At 37.9% G+C, this 17,189-nt stretch overlaps 2 protein-coding genes across 2 annotated transcripts in view; both read right to left on the bottom strand.

Annotated features, from left to right (window-relative positions):
* The window catches only part of LOC109679565 (uncharacterized), a 370,197-nt gene that overhangs the window by 225,248 nt on the left and 127,760 nt on the right, over window positions 1-17,189 (bottom strand). The gene's annotated exons all lie outside the window — the stretch shown is intronic.
* The window catches only part of LOC141425600 (uncharacterized), a 66,467-nt gene that overhangs the window by 44,059 nt on the left and 5,219 nt on the right, over window positions 1-17,189 (bottom strand). Inside the window, 4 exon segments of the mRNA XM_074081796.1 lie at window positions 4,900-5,072; window positions 5,075-5,132; window positions 7,023-7,143; window positions 10,551-10,627. Coding sequence (XP_073937897.1) covers window positions 4,900-5,072; window positions 5,075-5,132; window positions 7,023-7,143; window positions 10,551-10,627 — 429 coding nt within the window.

Genomic DNA, 17,189 nt, shown 5'->3' with positions numbered 1-17,189 from the left:
TTTAACCTAGTTCATCATCCTGCCAGAGCCCAAAGCCAAAAAACATGTTCTTTTACAAACTTCTTCCCAAAGATCTACACCTATTAGCTATTAACAAATACTGTCTACAAAGAGGGCAATGCTTCTGTTTGAATTGTTTCCAGGATAAATGTCAGAATACATGTAGGCTCCAAGTGTCTCTACTAAGAAATTATTCAAAATCTTTCAAGCAAGGTACTCAAAACTAATAAGTATTGGCTTAGAATCCACTAATGATTTTGGTTTACTGTGATTCTTATGGTAACTGAAATAAGGAAATTGGTGTTACCTCATGTTGTGGGAGAGGAATAAAACTTAGTCTTCTTGTTTGTTCACTCAAAGTATTTGAGCACTTCTATTTCATAATACAGGAAGACCATTTTAAGATGTGAAATTAGTTGGGACAAGCACCAAGAAACAATACCTGGAAGTGGTACTGTGGATGTCTGGAGTGATCTACCCATTCTGTGAACCCTAACCCATACATCTGTAGCTTCCCTCTGGAACTTTCTCAAAATCCTACCAAGCAGCCCCATCACTTAACTTTCTGATTAAGTGCCTCTGGGCTCAGCCTGATGCCAAAGGCAAGCTTCCCTTGAAGCTGTAACATTGTACCTTCATCTCTAGGCCCATGGGCAATGTAACCCTACAGGTGTGTGAATACATGCACCCTACTCAGACTCAGTGCTTCTCCTGTAATTAGGACATGAAGTCTGCTCAGCTCTTCAGTTTTGTACAGAAATAGATAGCCATCTATCCCCAGCTGGCATCTGTATGAAGCCTGGCATCTTCAATGATCTTACTATGAAGTAAGAATAGAGATACATTTCAAAGCCTTTTGCTCAAATCTTATCCAGAATGTCCAGGTGTTTGTGGAAAACACATGAAAAATTGTTTATAAAATAAAAGTCTCTGACATGTATTTTAAATGCAATGAAATCAATGTCTTAAATGTCCCCAATATTAATTATACACACAATGCACATTTTTGTGTTTCTGCTGGTATACTTTTTTACTACGAAATTACATTGCTTGAAAACTTTCTGTTTCAACTGTCAGTCTTACACCAACCTCCAGCAGAGTGACTGACAGGCAGAATTGTGTGGTTAGTGGAAAAACTTGATGTTATTGGGTAAAGATGAATGGAATGAACAAGACTTGGAGCAAGCCACTTTGATTCTGGAAAGCAGAAAGCCTCCAATGACTTCACATCCTTGTCACATTCTGGATGTCTTGGTGCTTTTCTTGTTTTTATTTTTGTCATGAATTTTATGCTTTTCTTACATACTCTGAATGTGAAATAGCTTAGTGTATTTCTTTGGGGATCCAGGATTTTGCTAGGTGATACCAAGGGATGGATGTAATTCAGTGACATTTTGTCAGGTTGCTAAAGAGTAAATTTTCCTTGACTGTGGCAGGAAGTAATTATTTTTTGTTTGTTTCTGACACATGTGAAGAAAATTTGGGGTAGCTATTTCAACTATTCCAAGATACTTTTGATGTGTTTGGCAGGAAGGGAAAATGCATTTCTCCTTGGAGGAATCACCAGCTTTTGCTTCTCCCCACAGACTTTATGTAGTTTTTAACACTGTGAACAATTTTTTTTGCAAATTCTATCTAGCAGTCCTGTATCCCTTCTCCAGTGATGTTCTTAAGATAATTTTTCATCCTATGATCCCTCCTGACATTTCATCTGTATCATATGCTGTGTATTAATCAGTTTTCTGTCACAATAAGGAAATAACTGAGAGAATTAACTTATAAAGAGTACAGGGTTTTTTGGTTCATGGGTCTGAAGGTTCCATCCAACTTTTGTGGTGCCTGTTGCTTTGGCCTTCTGACAAAGTAACACATCACGGCATTTCAGGGCAAAAATCACTCACCCCATGAACCAGAAAATAAAGAGAAAGAGGAAGAGACTGGGTTACTACAATTTCTTTTAAGGGTACAACTCCAGTGACTTAAGGACCTCTTTCTTGGCCCCATTTCCTTACAGTTCTACCATCTTCCAAGTAGTGCCACCTGTAACCAAGCCTTTCACCCATGGACCTTTAAGGAATGCTTATCTGAATCACAGCAACTTTCATAATCATTCAACAGCTCGTGGAATATCTGAATATCCTCTACAAAGAAAGCATAACAATAGATGAAGCTCCTGCCCTAAGAGATCACACTCAATGAGGGCTTCTAGGGAGAGTGGACACCTAAACAAATAACAATAATAAAAATACTTTGTATCAATTTTCAATATAAAAGTTATTTATGCAGATACCTCTAAAAAGCAAGCCCTTCAAAGATTCTTTTCCTAGCCTAGCTCTATGCTTTAAAATTTTGGGGTACTTTATTAAAATGAATCAAAAGAATAGAACTGCAAGGCCAAGCACAGTCTCAAGCCTATAATCTCAGCTACTAGGAAATCAAAGATCAGGGGGATCCAAGCTCCAAGTGAGCCAGAGCAAAAAGTTCACAAAACCCTGTTTCAACTAATAAAAAGCTAGATGGGGTGGACAGTGCATCATCCCAGATATTCCAGAGGTGTAAATAGGAGGATCGCCCACCTTCTGGGCTAACCCAGGAATAAATTCTAGACCCTCTCTAAAAAATAACCAAAGCAGTCAAGTGCTGGTGCATCACACTTATAATCCTAGTTATGAAGGAGACAGAGATCAGAAGGACTATGGTTCGAAGCCAGCCCAAGCAAATAGTTTGCAAGACCCTATCTTGAAAATACCCAACACATAAAAAGGCTAGCAGAGTAGCTTAAGGCTCTGCCTAACAAGCATGAAGCCCTGAGTTCAAACTCTACTACCAATAAAATAAATGGCCCAAACAATGTATGCACATATGAATAAATGAATAAAGAAAATTAAATAAATAAATAGATAGATAAGAGATAGATAACCTAAGCAAAAGGGCTGGAAGGAGGTATGGTTCAAATATTAGAGCACTTGCCTAGCAAGCATGAAGCCCTGAGTTCAAGCCCCAGCACCACAAAAAAAATTTTTTTAAAGAATGTAATTGCACATTAGTGTTTATTGGACCCTTTTAAAAATTATTATCTGATTTTTAGTTACTATCACATTTCTGAAATGTCTTCCTAAGAAACAGTGAGAACAAAGATCGCAATTCAAGGCCTGAACTATGCCTTGATACCTGCTCATACTTGTCCTCAATTTCTGTTTCTGGTACTTGGTGGCTTCCCAGGGGAAAAGTTCTTCTCCATAACCAACCTAGACCAACACCCTGCACAGACACCCATGCTCCCTAACAAGGCCTTTGGGATCACTTACTGAAGGAAAAATTGTTAACTTACACTGTTCTCAACCAAAGGTTAATTTGAAAATTATCTGAGATATAAGCATTTATGATGTTAATTAAAAGAAAAGTCCAGTGGGTAAAAATTTATGGGCTTCACTTTCAAAACTACAGCATAATTATAATAATAATAATAAAAGAAGATTTGGGATTCTTACTGTACAAGGGTGCAGCAAACTTCTGCAAGCATTAAGTCAATCAATTCTCACATGCCTGTGGTAGGCAGGCATCATTATACCCATTTTGCAAATAAGCCAAGTGAGACTTGATTGACTCTTCAGTGATCTTGACACTCAGGGTCTACCCTCACCCCTTCAAACTCTTCTTGGAAATAAATTCTTCTATCTCTGTTTCAAAAACATTTCAGTGTGTCATCACCCCCCACTACCACTTCTCCAAACTATGTCTGAAGCTGGTAATGGGATGGCTTAATGATTAACAGTGATATTCACTAACACCCACTTAGTGCATGGCTTCCATAATGGGCTCTGTTTCTTTGTTTCTAACTCTTGTCAACTTCTAAATGAAAGAGTGGTTGCTTGGACTTTGCACTTATCATTCAATGGTGTGGCTTTTTTTGTTGACACTATATTGTCTCTGCTCATAATTCACCATGAAGTTGTTGCTTAGTAAAAAATGGAAAAAAATAGCCACTGTCCTTAAGGGTCTTGCATATCTACAAAGTTAGGATGCTAAAAAACAAGCTTGAAAATCTGTTTCCTGTTAAGGAAAAAATATTTTCTTCTAGCATATCACCCTGCAACACCTATATTGATTCTCACATTTTTTCTTTGTAATTAAAGTTAGTAGTGTCAAAGGCAGTTCTATGTCAACTGCCAGCATCCAATGCATTAGCATGAGATGACAATTTGGGACTCATTCAGCCCCTTTTCTTTCTTTTCTCTAGGACTAAAATTCCCAAGGAGACACCATCTGTCCAGAGCAGATACTATAGAGAAACTGAGCCTGTCCTATTTCCTCAGGTGCCTGATGTTTTTGACTCCTGCTGTCATTCTTGCCTCCAGGATGACTCTCTAGACTTACCCACTGCCTCCTCACAGTACTATCTTCTCCAGAACTCATTTGCTTGGCTGACATGCAACCCTATATCCATCATTTTTTTTCTCAATAGTTCCTCCAACCTTTCTAACTTAACACCTGGTTCTCAGTGACCAAGGCTGCTTATACCGCCCTGCCCTCCACACCCCCCCCCACACACACTGCACAAGTCAGAGCTCTGTATCTGCAAATCCCAAAAAAGAGAAGAATCAGAAGAAGAATCCCTACCAGACATTCTTGATAAGTAAGAATGGTGTTGTCCTTTTACACAGGACTGAAGCTGTCCATGGATGGTCCATAACAGTACTTAGCACATAGTGGGTGCTTATTGGGCATTTGCTGAATGAGTGAATGTGTTCATGAAAGAATACATGAATAAAATCCCTATGTTTATTACACAAATTTGATTACCTAAAGTTGCATGGATAGAAAGGAAGGTGGACAGATTGGGAAAGCCAGAAGGGAAATTTAAAAAAAGGTGATACATGTGCACAAAGGTCAGCTTACCACATAAAGGCTTCCATGGAAATATAGCCCCACATCATAAAAGTTCCCATCATGATGAACTGGGTGTGTTCTGGTCTTCAGATGCTCTGTTTGCCACCACTGCAAGACACAGCTCCCTGGTCGGCCAAGCAGAGACACTTTGAGGAGGTAAGACCCTTGGGAAACCTTGTCTTGAGGCCTCTAATGCATTTGATCTGTATTTGAAGAGGCTGGGGGAACTGAGACTGCTCCACCTACATAAAAGATGGAGTTCTTGAATTACATAGGAACTGGCGGAAACCACACAATTAGCAACAACGGGTTTCTCAGGGGAAAAAATAGACAATTATTTTTACTCAACCTGTAATTGTCAGGTATTAGCAATGATAACAGACAAGGACCCATGATGTATAATTAAGAGGTCAAAAGGCAAACCTGCCAATGATGGGAGGGAAAGTTTAGCCAATTTTTAAGCATGGTATGTTAATGATCTGTGACATCAGAAAGCATTCATCTATTATAATAGGATAGAATTAACAGGAAACCAACACTTCTAAAACCACACAGCATGCCTTCTAAGACACTAGGGATGGGTGTACCTGGACACTAAGCTTCACACTGGGAATTTGAAAGGTGATAACCCTGACTGGCAGCAATCACACTGATGCCTGTTGATAAGTGAAGTACAGAACAAGTCAAACTAACACCTCTGTTGATGGAAATACTTTCAACATGGACTTCCAAAGAGAGCCCCAAATAAGGACGGAAACAGAATGTGTGTGTGCTTTACCCTAAAACTTAGCACAAATTACATGTAACAGAGGAAAATGGCTTAACATTTTATAGTACATTTGAATTTCATTGTTCTCCCATAGCTGAGAGAAGCAGGCCATTTTCATTTTTAATAAGTTCCCAAAAGTTTATATAAATTGATGATTTTTAATGAGCTATTATTTCATTAGATAAATATTAAACCAGGATAACTAATAATTTAAATGACACTAATTTGTGTTTCTATACTCACTGGACCTTAGTAGTAGTCAGAATAATTTGACCTTGAAGAGTTAGTTCTCTGATATATAGTGCTTTAATCAAAAGTAATGCCATTTGAGCCTATTCAAGTTAGTAGTACCACCAGTTAATCTACAGCCAGCAGGAAGTACTTCTTAATCCTGCCTAAACTTTATTTGAAGAGATAATACATATTTCCATAAAGAAAGAATGCATCTGGAATTAAATCACAGTTAAACAGTGAAAGTTGTCCAACTTCTTTTGTTTATTCATATAAGTCATACTTAAGAACTAATCAGAATAACAATTATTTTTGGTTTAATTAGAAAATCTTAATTAACAACAAAGACTTAACCTTAATATTTTGGTTTCCAAAAATATTTTAAAATTAATACCATGTGAATAAATAAGACAGTCTTTTAAAACCTCAAGGCAGGATTACTGATGCAGGCAGGCGGAGTTATTAAACACATTCTAAATTAAACGCCTCTATGAATTTTATACTGAAATATATTGTGATAGTTTTGCATGCCAAATGTGACATTTTGTGTTTTAGATTCATCTTCTGTAGTAATTTTGGAAATGTCATACAAACAAAGATTTTGTCATTTACTAGTGGAATTATTATGCATGGCTGCTTAGCCATCTCTTTGCTGGCTCTTGTGGTTGTTTTAAGTCAGCAAGCCATAAAAAATCTTTATCTCTCTGAAACACAGCAATTTGGAAGATAATCGAATGGTGACTAGGGGGCAGAAATGCCAGTCTGAGGAATTATACCACAATCTCTCTTGCATTTACAACCTTCCTCAAAGCGAGTGTCAGACAGAGTAGGAGAAGGAGATAGAAGATTCATCAAATCTCAAGGCTTGTCTCATTTGCATGGTGGCAGGACCGCCTCACCATACAGCAAGCATGGGTCCTGCTTCCCCCGACATCCTGTTTTGAGGAATTCCAAGGGCTTTACCATTGAGAGATTTTGGCCTAGGTTTGTCATCAAAAATATTAAGACCTGCCAAACCCCTGTTTCTCTTGATTCCTACAGGAAGAGAAGCACAACAAGCAACTGAATCAATAGAAATGATCTCATTATTTAATATTTTGCATCAGAATAAAAGTCAGTCCCAAAAGCTCACCTTGCAGCAAGATCCTGCTGCTCCCTTGGAACCATTAGTTATACCTGTGAGTGACATGAGCTTGGTGCCACTCCCCTTTTCGCCAATATTTAAGTCTGCAATGGATGGTCGATGTGGAGCTCTGGTGCAATTATGAGAGAGAAAACAGAAAGAAAAATTGATAATACAGCATACAGAAAAGGTTTGCCTTTGGAACCATGACATGACTTGATGCTTTCCTTAACCATTTTGTTAGATTAATCAGAAGTAAATAAACCCCACATTGCAGGTGCAGGTGCTACTGTCAAATAAAGTCAGAGAGGAAGTGGTTTTTGAAGTATGGCCCCATAAAATAATAGACTCACTATAGTTGCTACTGATCTCCCAACAACTAAAATGTCACTTGCTTCAGAAATTACCAGATCAAATACAATCATCCATTCATATCTGTGGGGACTGCTTCCCCCATGATTATCAAAATCCACAGATCATCAAGTTCATTATATAAAATGGAATAGAATTTACATAAGAACTGTGCCCCTCCTTCCCTAGATTGCTTGTAATTCTTAATATAATATAAAGGTTATGTAGATAGTTATACTGTATTGCTTTTAGGAGATAACAACAAGAAAAACATCTGTACATGTTAAGTACAGATGAAGCCATTATAGACCTCACTACATTTTTGATCCATGATTTGCTGAATCCATGAATACAGATATGGAGGGCCAACTAAACTTGGCAAAACTTCTTGTCATTTCATCTTTTATCCCCTCTCCCTTTGATCTTATGAATTGTTGGGGATACTTTGGAAAAAAATCACTTAAATAGATGGACAGATGAAAAGATATAAACTTCTTTCTTTAATGCAATGGCCAGAGATGGAGATTCTACCCTCAACGTACCCTGACTCTCTTCCTCCTGTCAACACTTACTCACTTTATTCAAAATTCTTATTTATCGCCATTTTTCTTCTCAGATCCTGACATCATTTTCCTGCATTTTCATCATTTGAATTAAGAATGATCTCATCTCTCTCTTCTCCTGACTTAAGCTTAATTCCATCGGCAGGGCCATCTGTAACAATGACTATACCACCACTGCAGGAATAGCCTTTCGGGGTCTCTCTACTGATTTAGTTTCCTGTGACACAAATGATTTCTCTTAATTTGGTTAGCGCTACAGTGACATAAGAGTTCATTAGGACACCCATTTGCTGGCAATTCAATTTCAAATTAAATACACTTTGTTGTAAATTTTATTACTTTTAAAATACTGTATCTATTGTCTTTAATGGCACCATTATACAGTTATGAAGGTAAACAGATTTCATTAGCTCACATGAAACATTTTCTGTTAACCACAGTGAAATGATTTCCTCAGTTTCTTTCTTTGTTCCCTTGGCAAGAATTGTAAGGCACTAAGAAATATACTTCAAATTTAATCTGAATAATTAGATAGCACATTCACAATTATAATCTGAAAGGGGAAAGAAAAGAAACATAATTCCTGCTTATAATCCAATTATTTTATAATTAAAGATTTTTTAACTTCCTTAAAGTTAAAAGGGAATATAATGCATATCAAAACATTAAGACACACCTTGAACCTGATACCAGGTACCTAGAGATAATCTAGTGATTTGAATTCCCTTAAAGTAATCACATTCTGGGTCAGGAGCCAAGACATCAGAACATATCTCCATTAGGTTCTAAGGTCAATTATTATTCTGTTTTACCCTCTTACACCTCACTAATTTTACGATTTGTGTAAGTACAGTTGTCCCTCAGGATACACTGGGAATTAATTCCTGGAAGTCCTCCTCAAGTACCAAAATCTGTAGATGCTAAAGTTCCTTCTATAATATGCCTAGTATTTGCATAGAACCTACGCACATCTTCCTGTGTGCTCCAAGTCATCTCACTGACTTATCATACTTAATACAATATAAATGCTGTGGTGTAAATAGCTGTTGTTGTGCTATGAGTATTAGAAGAAAGAAAAATAAAAAAAGCTGCTTGTTCAGTACACACACAGATTCTTTTCAAATAAGAAACCTCTGTCTGAGGTTGATGAGTCCATGAGTGCAAAAACTGTGAATATGAAGGAGTATTTGTATATGTGCTAGTGCATTATAAAAATCTTTCCCTTTCAGGGGTGGGTGATGAGAATGATGGTGGGGGTAAGCCTAACTAAGGCACATTATAAGCATATATAGAAATGTAACAACAAAACCCCCTTTACAACTAATATACACTAATAAAATGTTAAATAAAAAATCTTCCCACTGAACCAGATGTAACCATTATATAATATTGAGTTCTATTAATCAGAGCCAGGTAGCAAGACACATTTTTAATACAGAGTGAGAATGGTGCTGTAAATATTATTTTTAACCTGTATTTTCCTTTTTGTGTATTGTAGGCATTTTTTTTCTGCAGCCTGATTTTGAGGTATTACCTAGTATTTAATTCTAAGAGCCTACCACAATGTATTTAAATGATCCCTTATTGTTGGATATTTAGGTTAGTTCCTATTTTCACCCTTGTAAGTTAGCCTTTAATTAGATCTCTCATGTATAAAGACTTGAAGGCCTTCCTTGCCATTTTATTAGTACAAAGTCCTATCATTGGAAATGTTATTCATAGGAAGCATGCTATTCTCACCTCACTGATCTCCAGTTGAGCCCTGCAATGACTCCTTAGTGTATATAATCCTGTCTGCATGGCCTAGTCCTGCAGACACTAAATAGTCTTCACAGGCAGACAGGCCCCACTCTGGTTAATGTCTTATTTGCACTGCTGGTAGGATTAGAAATTATGAGAATAGCAAGGAACAAACAGCATGGAGTACAGCAGGATTTCTCAACCTTAACACTGTTGGCTCTTTGAACCAGATGCTTCTTTGTTATGGGGCTGCCCTGTACATTGTAAGATATTTAACAGAATCCCTACCTTCTGCCCACTAGTTCCAGCTGGGACAGACAAAAATGTCACCAGACATTGACAAGTGGGGATCCCCATTTAGACCCACCAAGGTTCTCAGGATGAAGTGGCATTTATCAGTGTTTAGCATGCCCTGGCACATTCTTCCAAACACATTGCATTTCTAGTCTCATACAACCCTTACAATATGCTCTTGCTTAAATGCTGAGCAACTGATGTTGACTCTCTTGCTCAAACTTACAGAGGAAGGGGAAAGTCTGAGGTTCAAAGTGAGATCATGCCACCAGAGAGAGAGCTGCATCTGAACCTATACCTCCTACTACTGCACAAGGGAGAAGTGACTGCCATGTCCACCCCTGGAAGTCCAACACTGGCCAAGCATGTGGATATGTTCTAAGATAAATAAAATATGACTCCCAACTACACTACCATTGCTGCAGTGCCCTATTGCCAAACATCATATGGGTATGATATGTCCCAAGATGAAAAGGGGTCATGATTCCCAAAAACCTGATCCTTTGGGTGAATCTATAATTGGCCCCTACTTAATATATATCAATATACACTTAACAGAAAGCATCAAATCTAATATCAAGAAACATACTTCACAAATGTTTTCTCAGTCTTTAAATATGACATTGGAATATCTTGGTTGAATCCTTCCACTTCAAATTTCAAGTCCTGCATAAAAGAAAATAGAAATTAAGTAAAATCAGTTTAAGGCACACTGAAACATCTATGTAAAAGGTGACTTAACTAAGACCAGGATATATGGACTCTTAAATATTGAGATTCCTAGAGACAAATAAGAATTTGGAATTATATACAAATAATATAATTCCACCTTATTATAATACTTGACTTTTCTCACTTCTATCTAGGAAAGTAGAGGACATAATAAAGAAGGAGAGATACTTAATAGACACCAGCACAACTATCTCCATTTCTCTATTCACGCCTCCCTCTCAATACCCGAACACACACACACACACACACACACACACACACTCTAACACTCTACATAATGGCATGGTTTTAGAACATGTAAATGGACATGTGGTCAGATGAATAGGATGCTAAAGAAGTTACCAGTAATTTTAGTCACACAATCTGTCATCTAATCCAGAGTATGGGAGGATTGAAAGGGGAAACAGTTACACTAAGACAACAGGCAAAATTCAGGGCTATCTTATGCAAACTATACTGTACAGAAACCTTGTTAATAATACTCCTACAGATGTAATGATAGGGTCTCCTGTGGGCAAATGTAAATTTCAGCATACTCAGTGAATATATGATGAAAGAGAGGAAGAGAGAAAATGCTCGAGTTTATTACTACTGTTCAGAAGCCATTTCTTTGTCACCTAGGAGGCTGAGAATTTTCAGAATCATCAAGTCTTGACTAATTTAACAGTCCTTCCTTTAGCTTGTCTCTCTCCCCTCACATTTTATAGTAAGGAGGGAGAACACACTGGCTGGCAATGACAGTTCTCAAATTGGGAATCTCCTTAACTAGTTTATCCTGTCAGGTACATTCTCTGTTTTCCACATAACTGCAGGCAACAGTGCTGCTAAGATCTCTGACACTCCATAATAGATTTTCTTTCCTCCATTTTCCAATGGGATTTTGCTTACTTTCCTGAAGCCCTCACCCCACTTCTTGAAGGATTCTAGTAACATCTTCTTCAAGGTTCTTTAGGCCTCATGCACACTCTCCTTCAAGTTCACTGTGCATTCTCAATGTCATCACAATTTGGGTTTTGTGATGACAACCCTCCACTTCTAGGAACCACCTCTGCATTACAGTAATGCCCCATTATCCATGCAGGACACATTCCAAGACCCCTGAAACTCAAGACAGTAATGAGTCCTATATGCACTACATTTTTCCTATGTATCTATACATATGCTAAAGCTTAATTTATAAATAAGGCATAGAAAGAGATTAATAACAATAATAAAATAAAACATTTATATCAACATACTATAATAAAAGTTATGTAAATGTAGTCCATCTCATTTCTGAAATTTTCCATTCAGTATTTTCATGTCACAGATGACTATGAATCACTGAAACCCAGCAGGTAAAACTGTAGGTAGGATGTTACTGTATTAACCTACCACTTTATATCACATTACTCAAGACATAGTATCTGAAAATAACAAAGGTTTACTATCTTGCACAAGTTCTGAGGATCAGAAATCCAGAAACTGTTCAGTTGGGTTTTCCAGGCTAAGGGTCTCTCATGAGGCTGCTGGTTGCCTGCAGTCTTCTTAAGGGTCAAATGAGGCTGGAGAATCAAGTTTCCAGCCCAGAAGATAAGCGTGACTGGTATATAGCCACCAGGGGAGAACATTGGGAAATGAGGCTGGGTATATAAGCAGGAGCCAGATCTGCTGAACCTGTGGATGCTGTTAATGGACCCACATATTCTGTGCAACCAAGAAGCCAGTAATGGTTTCAAGCAAAGGAGTGATATTTTCTGACATGTGTAATGAGCAATGACGTTTTAAAAACATTAAATATGCTTATTTTTCTCTACTACAGATATGTTTCTCAACAAAACGCAGCTATCAAAACTCCAGATGATTGGAGACGGGAAATGCCTCCTCGATGTGAAGGACATTAGCAGAGAGCTGGAGGAGTAAAGAAACTCCTTCCTCTTTTGTCTCCAGTGGAGCGTGAGCTGGAGAAGGAAGTGAAAGTAAGGCAGTCAGAAGGCTTCCCTTCACCCCATCCTTCTTCTCCCGGGTGGAAATTCTGCAAGAGTTGGAAAAGGGGTCTCAAATACTCTAAGAAGAAACTCAAGAAGAGAAGGGTTATGCCCAGCTTTCAATAAAAAATTGAGAAGAGACTATGTTGCGTTACACCCCATGCACTAGCATGGTGTGGTGTGATGGCACTGGATCAAAGTAGAGTGAGCATTCTGCTGTGGCCAGCCACTGGTGCCCGTGGCAGTGAGGGTCTCGATAGTAACAGATGAGCTCTCAATGTTTGATGACTGGAGGAGGAAAAGCTGATGAAGAACCTGTAGATTTAGAGGGACAATGAAGCTAGCTGTCATGCATCCAGACTTGAAAGGGTAGGAGAGAGTGGCCACCAGGCCCTGGCAAGGGAGAGACTCACATAGGGTCATCTGCTTTGACCAGAACTGTGACCCTGGGTGGAGAGATAGAAAAAAAAAGGAACATAGCAGATGTGGTGCCCATCACATCTCCTGTCCTTTCTCCCTGAGTTTCTACACAAATATGTGCTATCTCTGGATGGATGAACTTAGACCAAAGTAAGCTGATGACTGAGACTGCAAGAATACCCAGCAGCAAATGGTGCATGAAGGGCAAGCAGTAGGATGAACTTCTCAACTGAGCTACAAAGATTTCCCATTGGACAAAATGAGGAAGGTACAGGAAAATAAAGAGCCAAAGGTGGATTTCAAGTTTCTGACTTAAGTAAACTGGTGGGATGTGGTGCCATTTACTTAAAGATGAAAAATGGGCTAAGCCATGAATAGGACTTTGAGGGCAAAATTTAGGCTCCCATGTTAGACTGCTAAATTTGAGGCAGTTTTTGAAATACTCAGTGGTATGTCTGAGTGAGATATGTAGGTCTCACTGTAAGTGAAGATATCAGAGCCTCTGGTTGTCACCATCAAGAAAATGAAGCTAGGTGATGGTAAATAAAGTCATCCTGCAAGACACTTCCAAGTACTTTTGTATGCATTATACCATTTAATCTTTACAACACTCCTATGAAGTGTACACTTTAGGGTCATACTTACTTCACAAATGGGTAAATTGAGGTTTAGAGATCCAAAAGCATCTACTGAAAGTTGTAGTGCATGGTGGAGACTGGAGTGACTCTGGGTCAAACCTTTCCCAGCAGGACTGGTCTTTCCCATAGACACTCATGGCCTTCCACATTCTCAGGGGAACAGCTTTTTGTTTCCACTCACTTCACCCCATAAACAATTACTAGACCATAAAAAACCCTTTAGAAAATAATTAAGGCTTAGTTCAGTGAATATATATGGTCTAGAGAGACTAGAGAAGAAACTTTATGAGATCCTATGAAATTTCCCATTGCAGTTTCCATTTTCCAAGTAATTTCAAAGAGAGCAATCATGGTTTACAAAGAGAATGAACTCCCTCATTAGGCCAACTATTTTCAGATCTTCTCAAGTACTTGGGAAACATCAATTATTTACTAATAGTGAGCTAAAACTAATTCTTCTTTTGTATAAAACATATATTTTGGAATATTTTTCAAACCAGACTTTCCCCCATCTCTTATTAGTCTGAATAAGTGATGATTTCTGATAACTGAGGAACACAAAAGGAAAAGTTTGGCAAAAAATATCCGGAAATATTACTGATAAACAAAAAATTAAGATAGTACTATTGTACTTCATATAACATCCAAACAAAATTCAAAGATTTCAATAGCCACCACAAAAATTATAAATATTGATTTTCCAAAATTACTTCCTTAGATTTCCTTAATCTAGGCCACTTTTCCTAACAGCAATGTGAAGAAAGTATGCAGGGAAGGCAGTTTATTCCAGAACCTTCTTTTTTCAAAAAAAAAAAAAAAAGTAGAATAATCCCTCCAAATATTGGTAAATTTTCAACAAATATCTATAAATCCTTGGAAGTTATACCTGGTTCATGGTTACTTTCTCTTTGATGAATAGTAAAAGTCAACAAAGAAACTGATTTTGCAAAGCTTGTTGGATGTCTGCCTTTCATCCTATCTACTATGGAATACTTTACTTAGATGGCAATACTGGAACTCATGGTCTTCTTGCCTGTGGTCACAGGCAATATGGGGAGATGATGAGAAATAAATGATCCAATTCAATTATAGCTAGCTAGCATTTACTGAATACTATACAGTGCTAGGTATTAATCTAAGGACTTCATAGGTAGCAACCCACAGAATTCTCACAGTAACCATTTTAGGTAGACAATATTGCCCTCATTTAATAAAAGGAGAAGCAAAGTCAAGCCTAGATAGTTGCCCTTCTCAGCACTTACTTCTGATCCTTCAGTAATGAACTTTGTGCTGGTGCTTTTTAGGATTACATTTTAGATGGTTGAACTAATTATATTTACTCAAATACAATGGATCATGAGCAACATGGGGAAGCACTGCCACCTTGCAAATACACATTTAAAAATAATAATCTAAGGGGATGGCTTGGTGGGTTGTAGACTTAAAAAGATGGTCAGGATAGTTCTTTGTGAGAAGATGACATTTCAGTAAAAACTTTTAGAAGGTGGGAGAGTTAACTATGTACCTATCTGGGAAAAGAACATTCCACACAGAGGAAAAGGCCAGTGAAAAATTCTAAGGTAAAACTGCAGATGAAGAACTACAAAGAGGCCAGTATGGCTGGAGCAAAGTTAAATGAGATACAGTCAAGAAGATCCAAACTGGCGACTGGGACACAGATGTAGACTGAATGAGCTCTGGGAATCAGGGACCTTGCTGAGACACTGGAGACATGCTTGGCTGAGGTAAAGCACCAGGGAGAACTGAAACTTCAGCACTCTGAACCCCTAGCCTGTGGAAAGCTTCTCCACATCACAATACACTGAAAAAACAGCAGGCTGCCACCCCCAAACCACCTCTGCCTGCCTGCTGGCCCATCAGACCACCACCTCGCTGGACTGCCACCCCACAGGCCCAACAGGCCTCCACCCACCACAGGAGGGCTCCAGCACCACCAGATGCCAGGTCCAAACCTGCCTAGGAGACACAGACAAACAGGACTGGATTCTAAAGGAGTAATACCAGAACTACTAAAACTGAAATTCTACTGCTCCTGAACCGGGGATTTTTTTTTCTTTTATCTTTTTCTTTTCTTTTCTTTAATTGTTTGTTTGTCTTGTTCACTGTTTGATTGTCCACCATCTCTCCCTGTTGATTTCTTAGGTTCTCCATTTATTTTTCTCTTTTTCTTTTTTCTTCCTTACTTGGTTTTGTTAGTTTTAGTATTGTAAGTTAGCTAATACTAAATTACACATAGACCAGGGATAGAAACAGTACCAAGTGGAATCATGGGAAGACGAAAAAGGATGGAAACCATTCTCCCCCCAAAAATAACTAGTACAGGATTCAGAGGGAAATGAAGAAAATGGATACCCCGATCCAGCTTCCAACAAAACAAAGATAAACTATACCAAGGAACCCAATGAAGCCCACAAGAATATCTTGAAAAAAGAAATTCTGCAAGTAATCAAAGAGAATTTCATAGAGATGTTACTAGACAAGGTTACAAAAATGCACAAGAGGCACTCAAGAAATTCCAAGACAACAAAAATAAAGAATATGAGAAAACACAAAAACAAATAAATGAAATCATAAGAGCCCTAAATAAACACCAGAGTGTAATAGAGAATACCATGATTAGAGAGATAAATGAAATAAGGACAAAAATTGACAATATTAAAGAGGAAATGACCCATGATATGGAAAACGTTAGAAAAAAGAATGACACACATACAAGACAATATGGAATGCCACTCCAGCAAACTAGAACAAGCAGAAGACAGAATCTCAGAACTTGAAGATGAAATGGAAATTAAAGGAAAAACTGAAGAACTATTAGTCAGACAACTCAAGTCCTATGAAAGGATTATGCAAGAACTCACCAACTCCATCAAAAGACCAAACAGAAGAATCATGGGCATTGAAGAAGGAGAAGAGGTGCAAGCAAAATAATCAGTAACATATTTAACAAAATAATAACAGAAAATTTCCCAATCTAGAGAAAACTATGCCCATTCAGGTACAGGAAGCCTCCAGGACACCAAACGGACTTGACCAAAATAGAACTAAACAAGGACATATTATCATTAAAACAACAAGCACAGAGAATAGAGAAAAAATATTAAAGCCTGTAAGAAGAAAAAATAAATAACATACAAATGTAAACTCATCAAAATCGCAGCAGATTTCTCAACAGAAACATTAAAAGCAAGAAGATCATAAGTGTGGTCTTCCAGGCACTGAATGAAAATAACTTCAACCCCAGGATACTCTACCCAGCAAAACTATCATTCAAAATAGATGGAGCAACAAAAGTCTTCCATGATAAACAGAAACTGAAACAATACATGACCATCAAGCCATCACTACAAAAGATTCTTCAAAGAATCTTGCATATAGAAAGTGAAAGCATCACAACCAAGAAAGGACAGGCAGTACCAAACCACAGGAGAAGAAAAGGCAAGAAAGTAG

The sequence above is a fragment of the Castor canadensis genome, chromosome 8 (assembly GCF_047511655.1).
Source record: "Castor canadensis chromosome 8, mCasCan1.hap1v2, whole genome shotgun sequence".
Classification (NCBI taxonomy): Eukaryota; Metazoa; Chordata; class Mammalia; order Rodentia; family Castoridae; genus Castor; species Castor canadensis.
The sequence above is the reverse complement of the archived record's forward strand: the minus strand, read 5'-3'. Positions and strand labels throughout refer to the sequence as shown.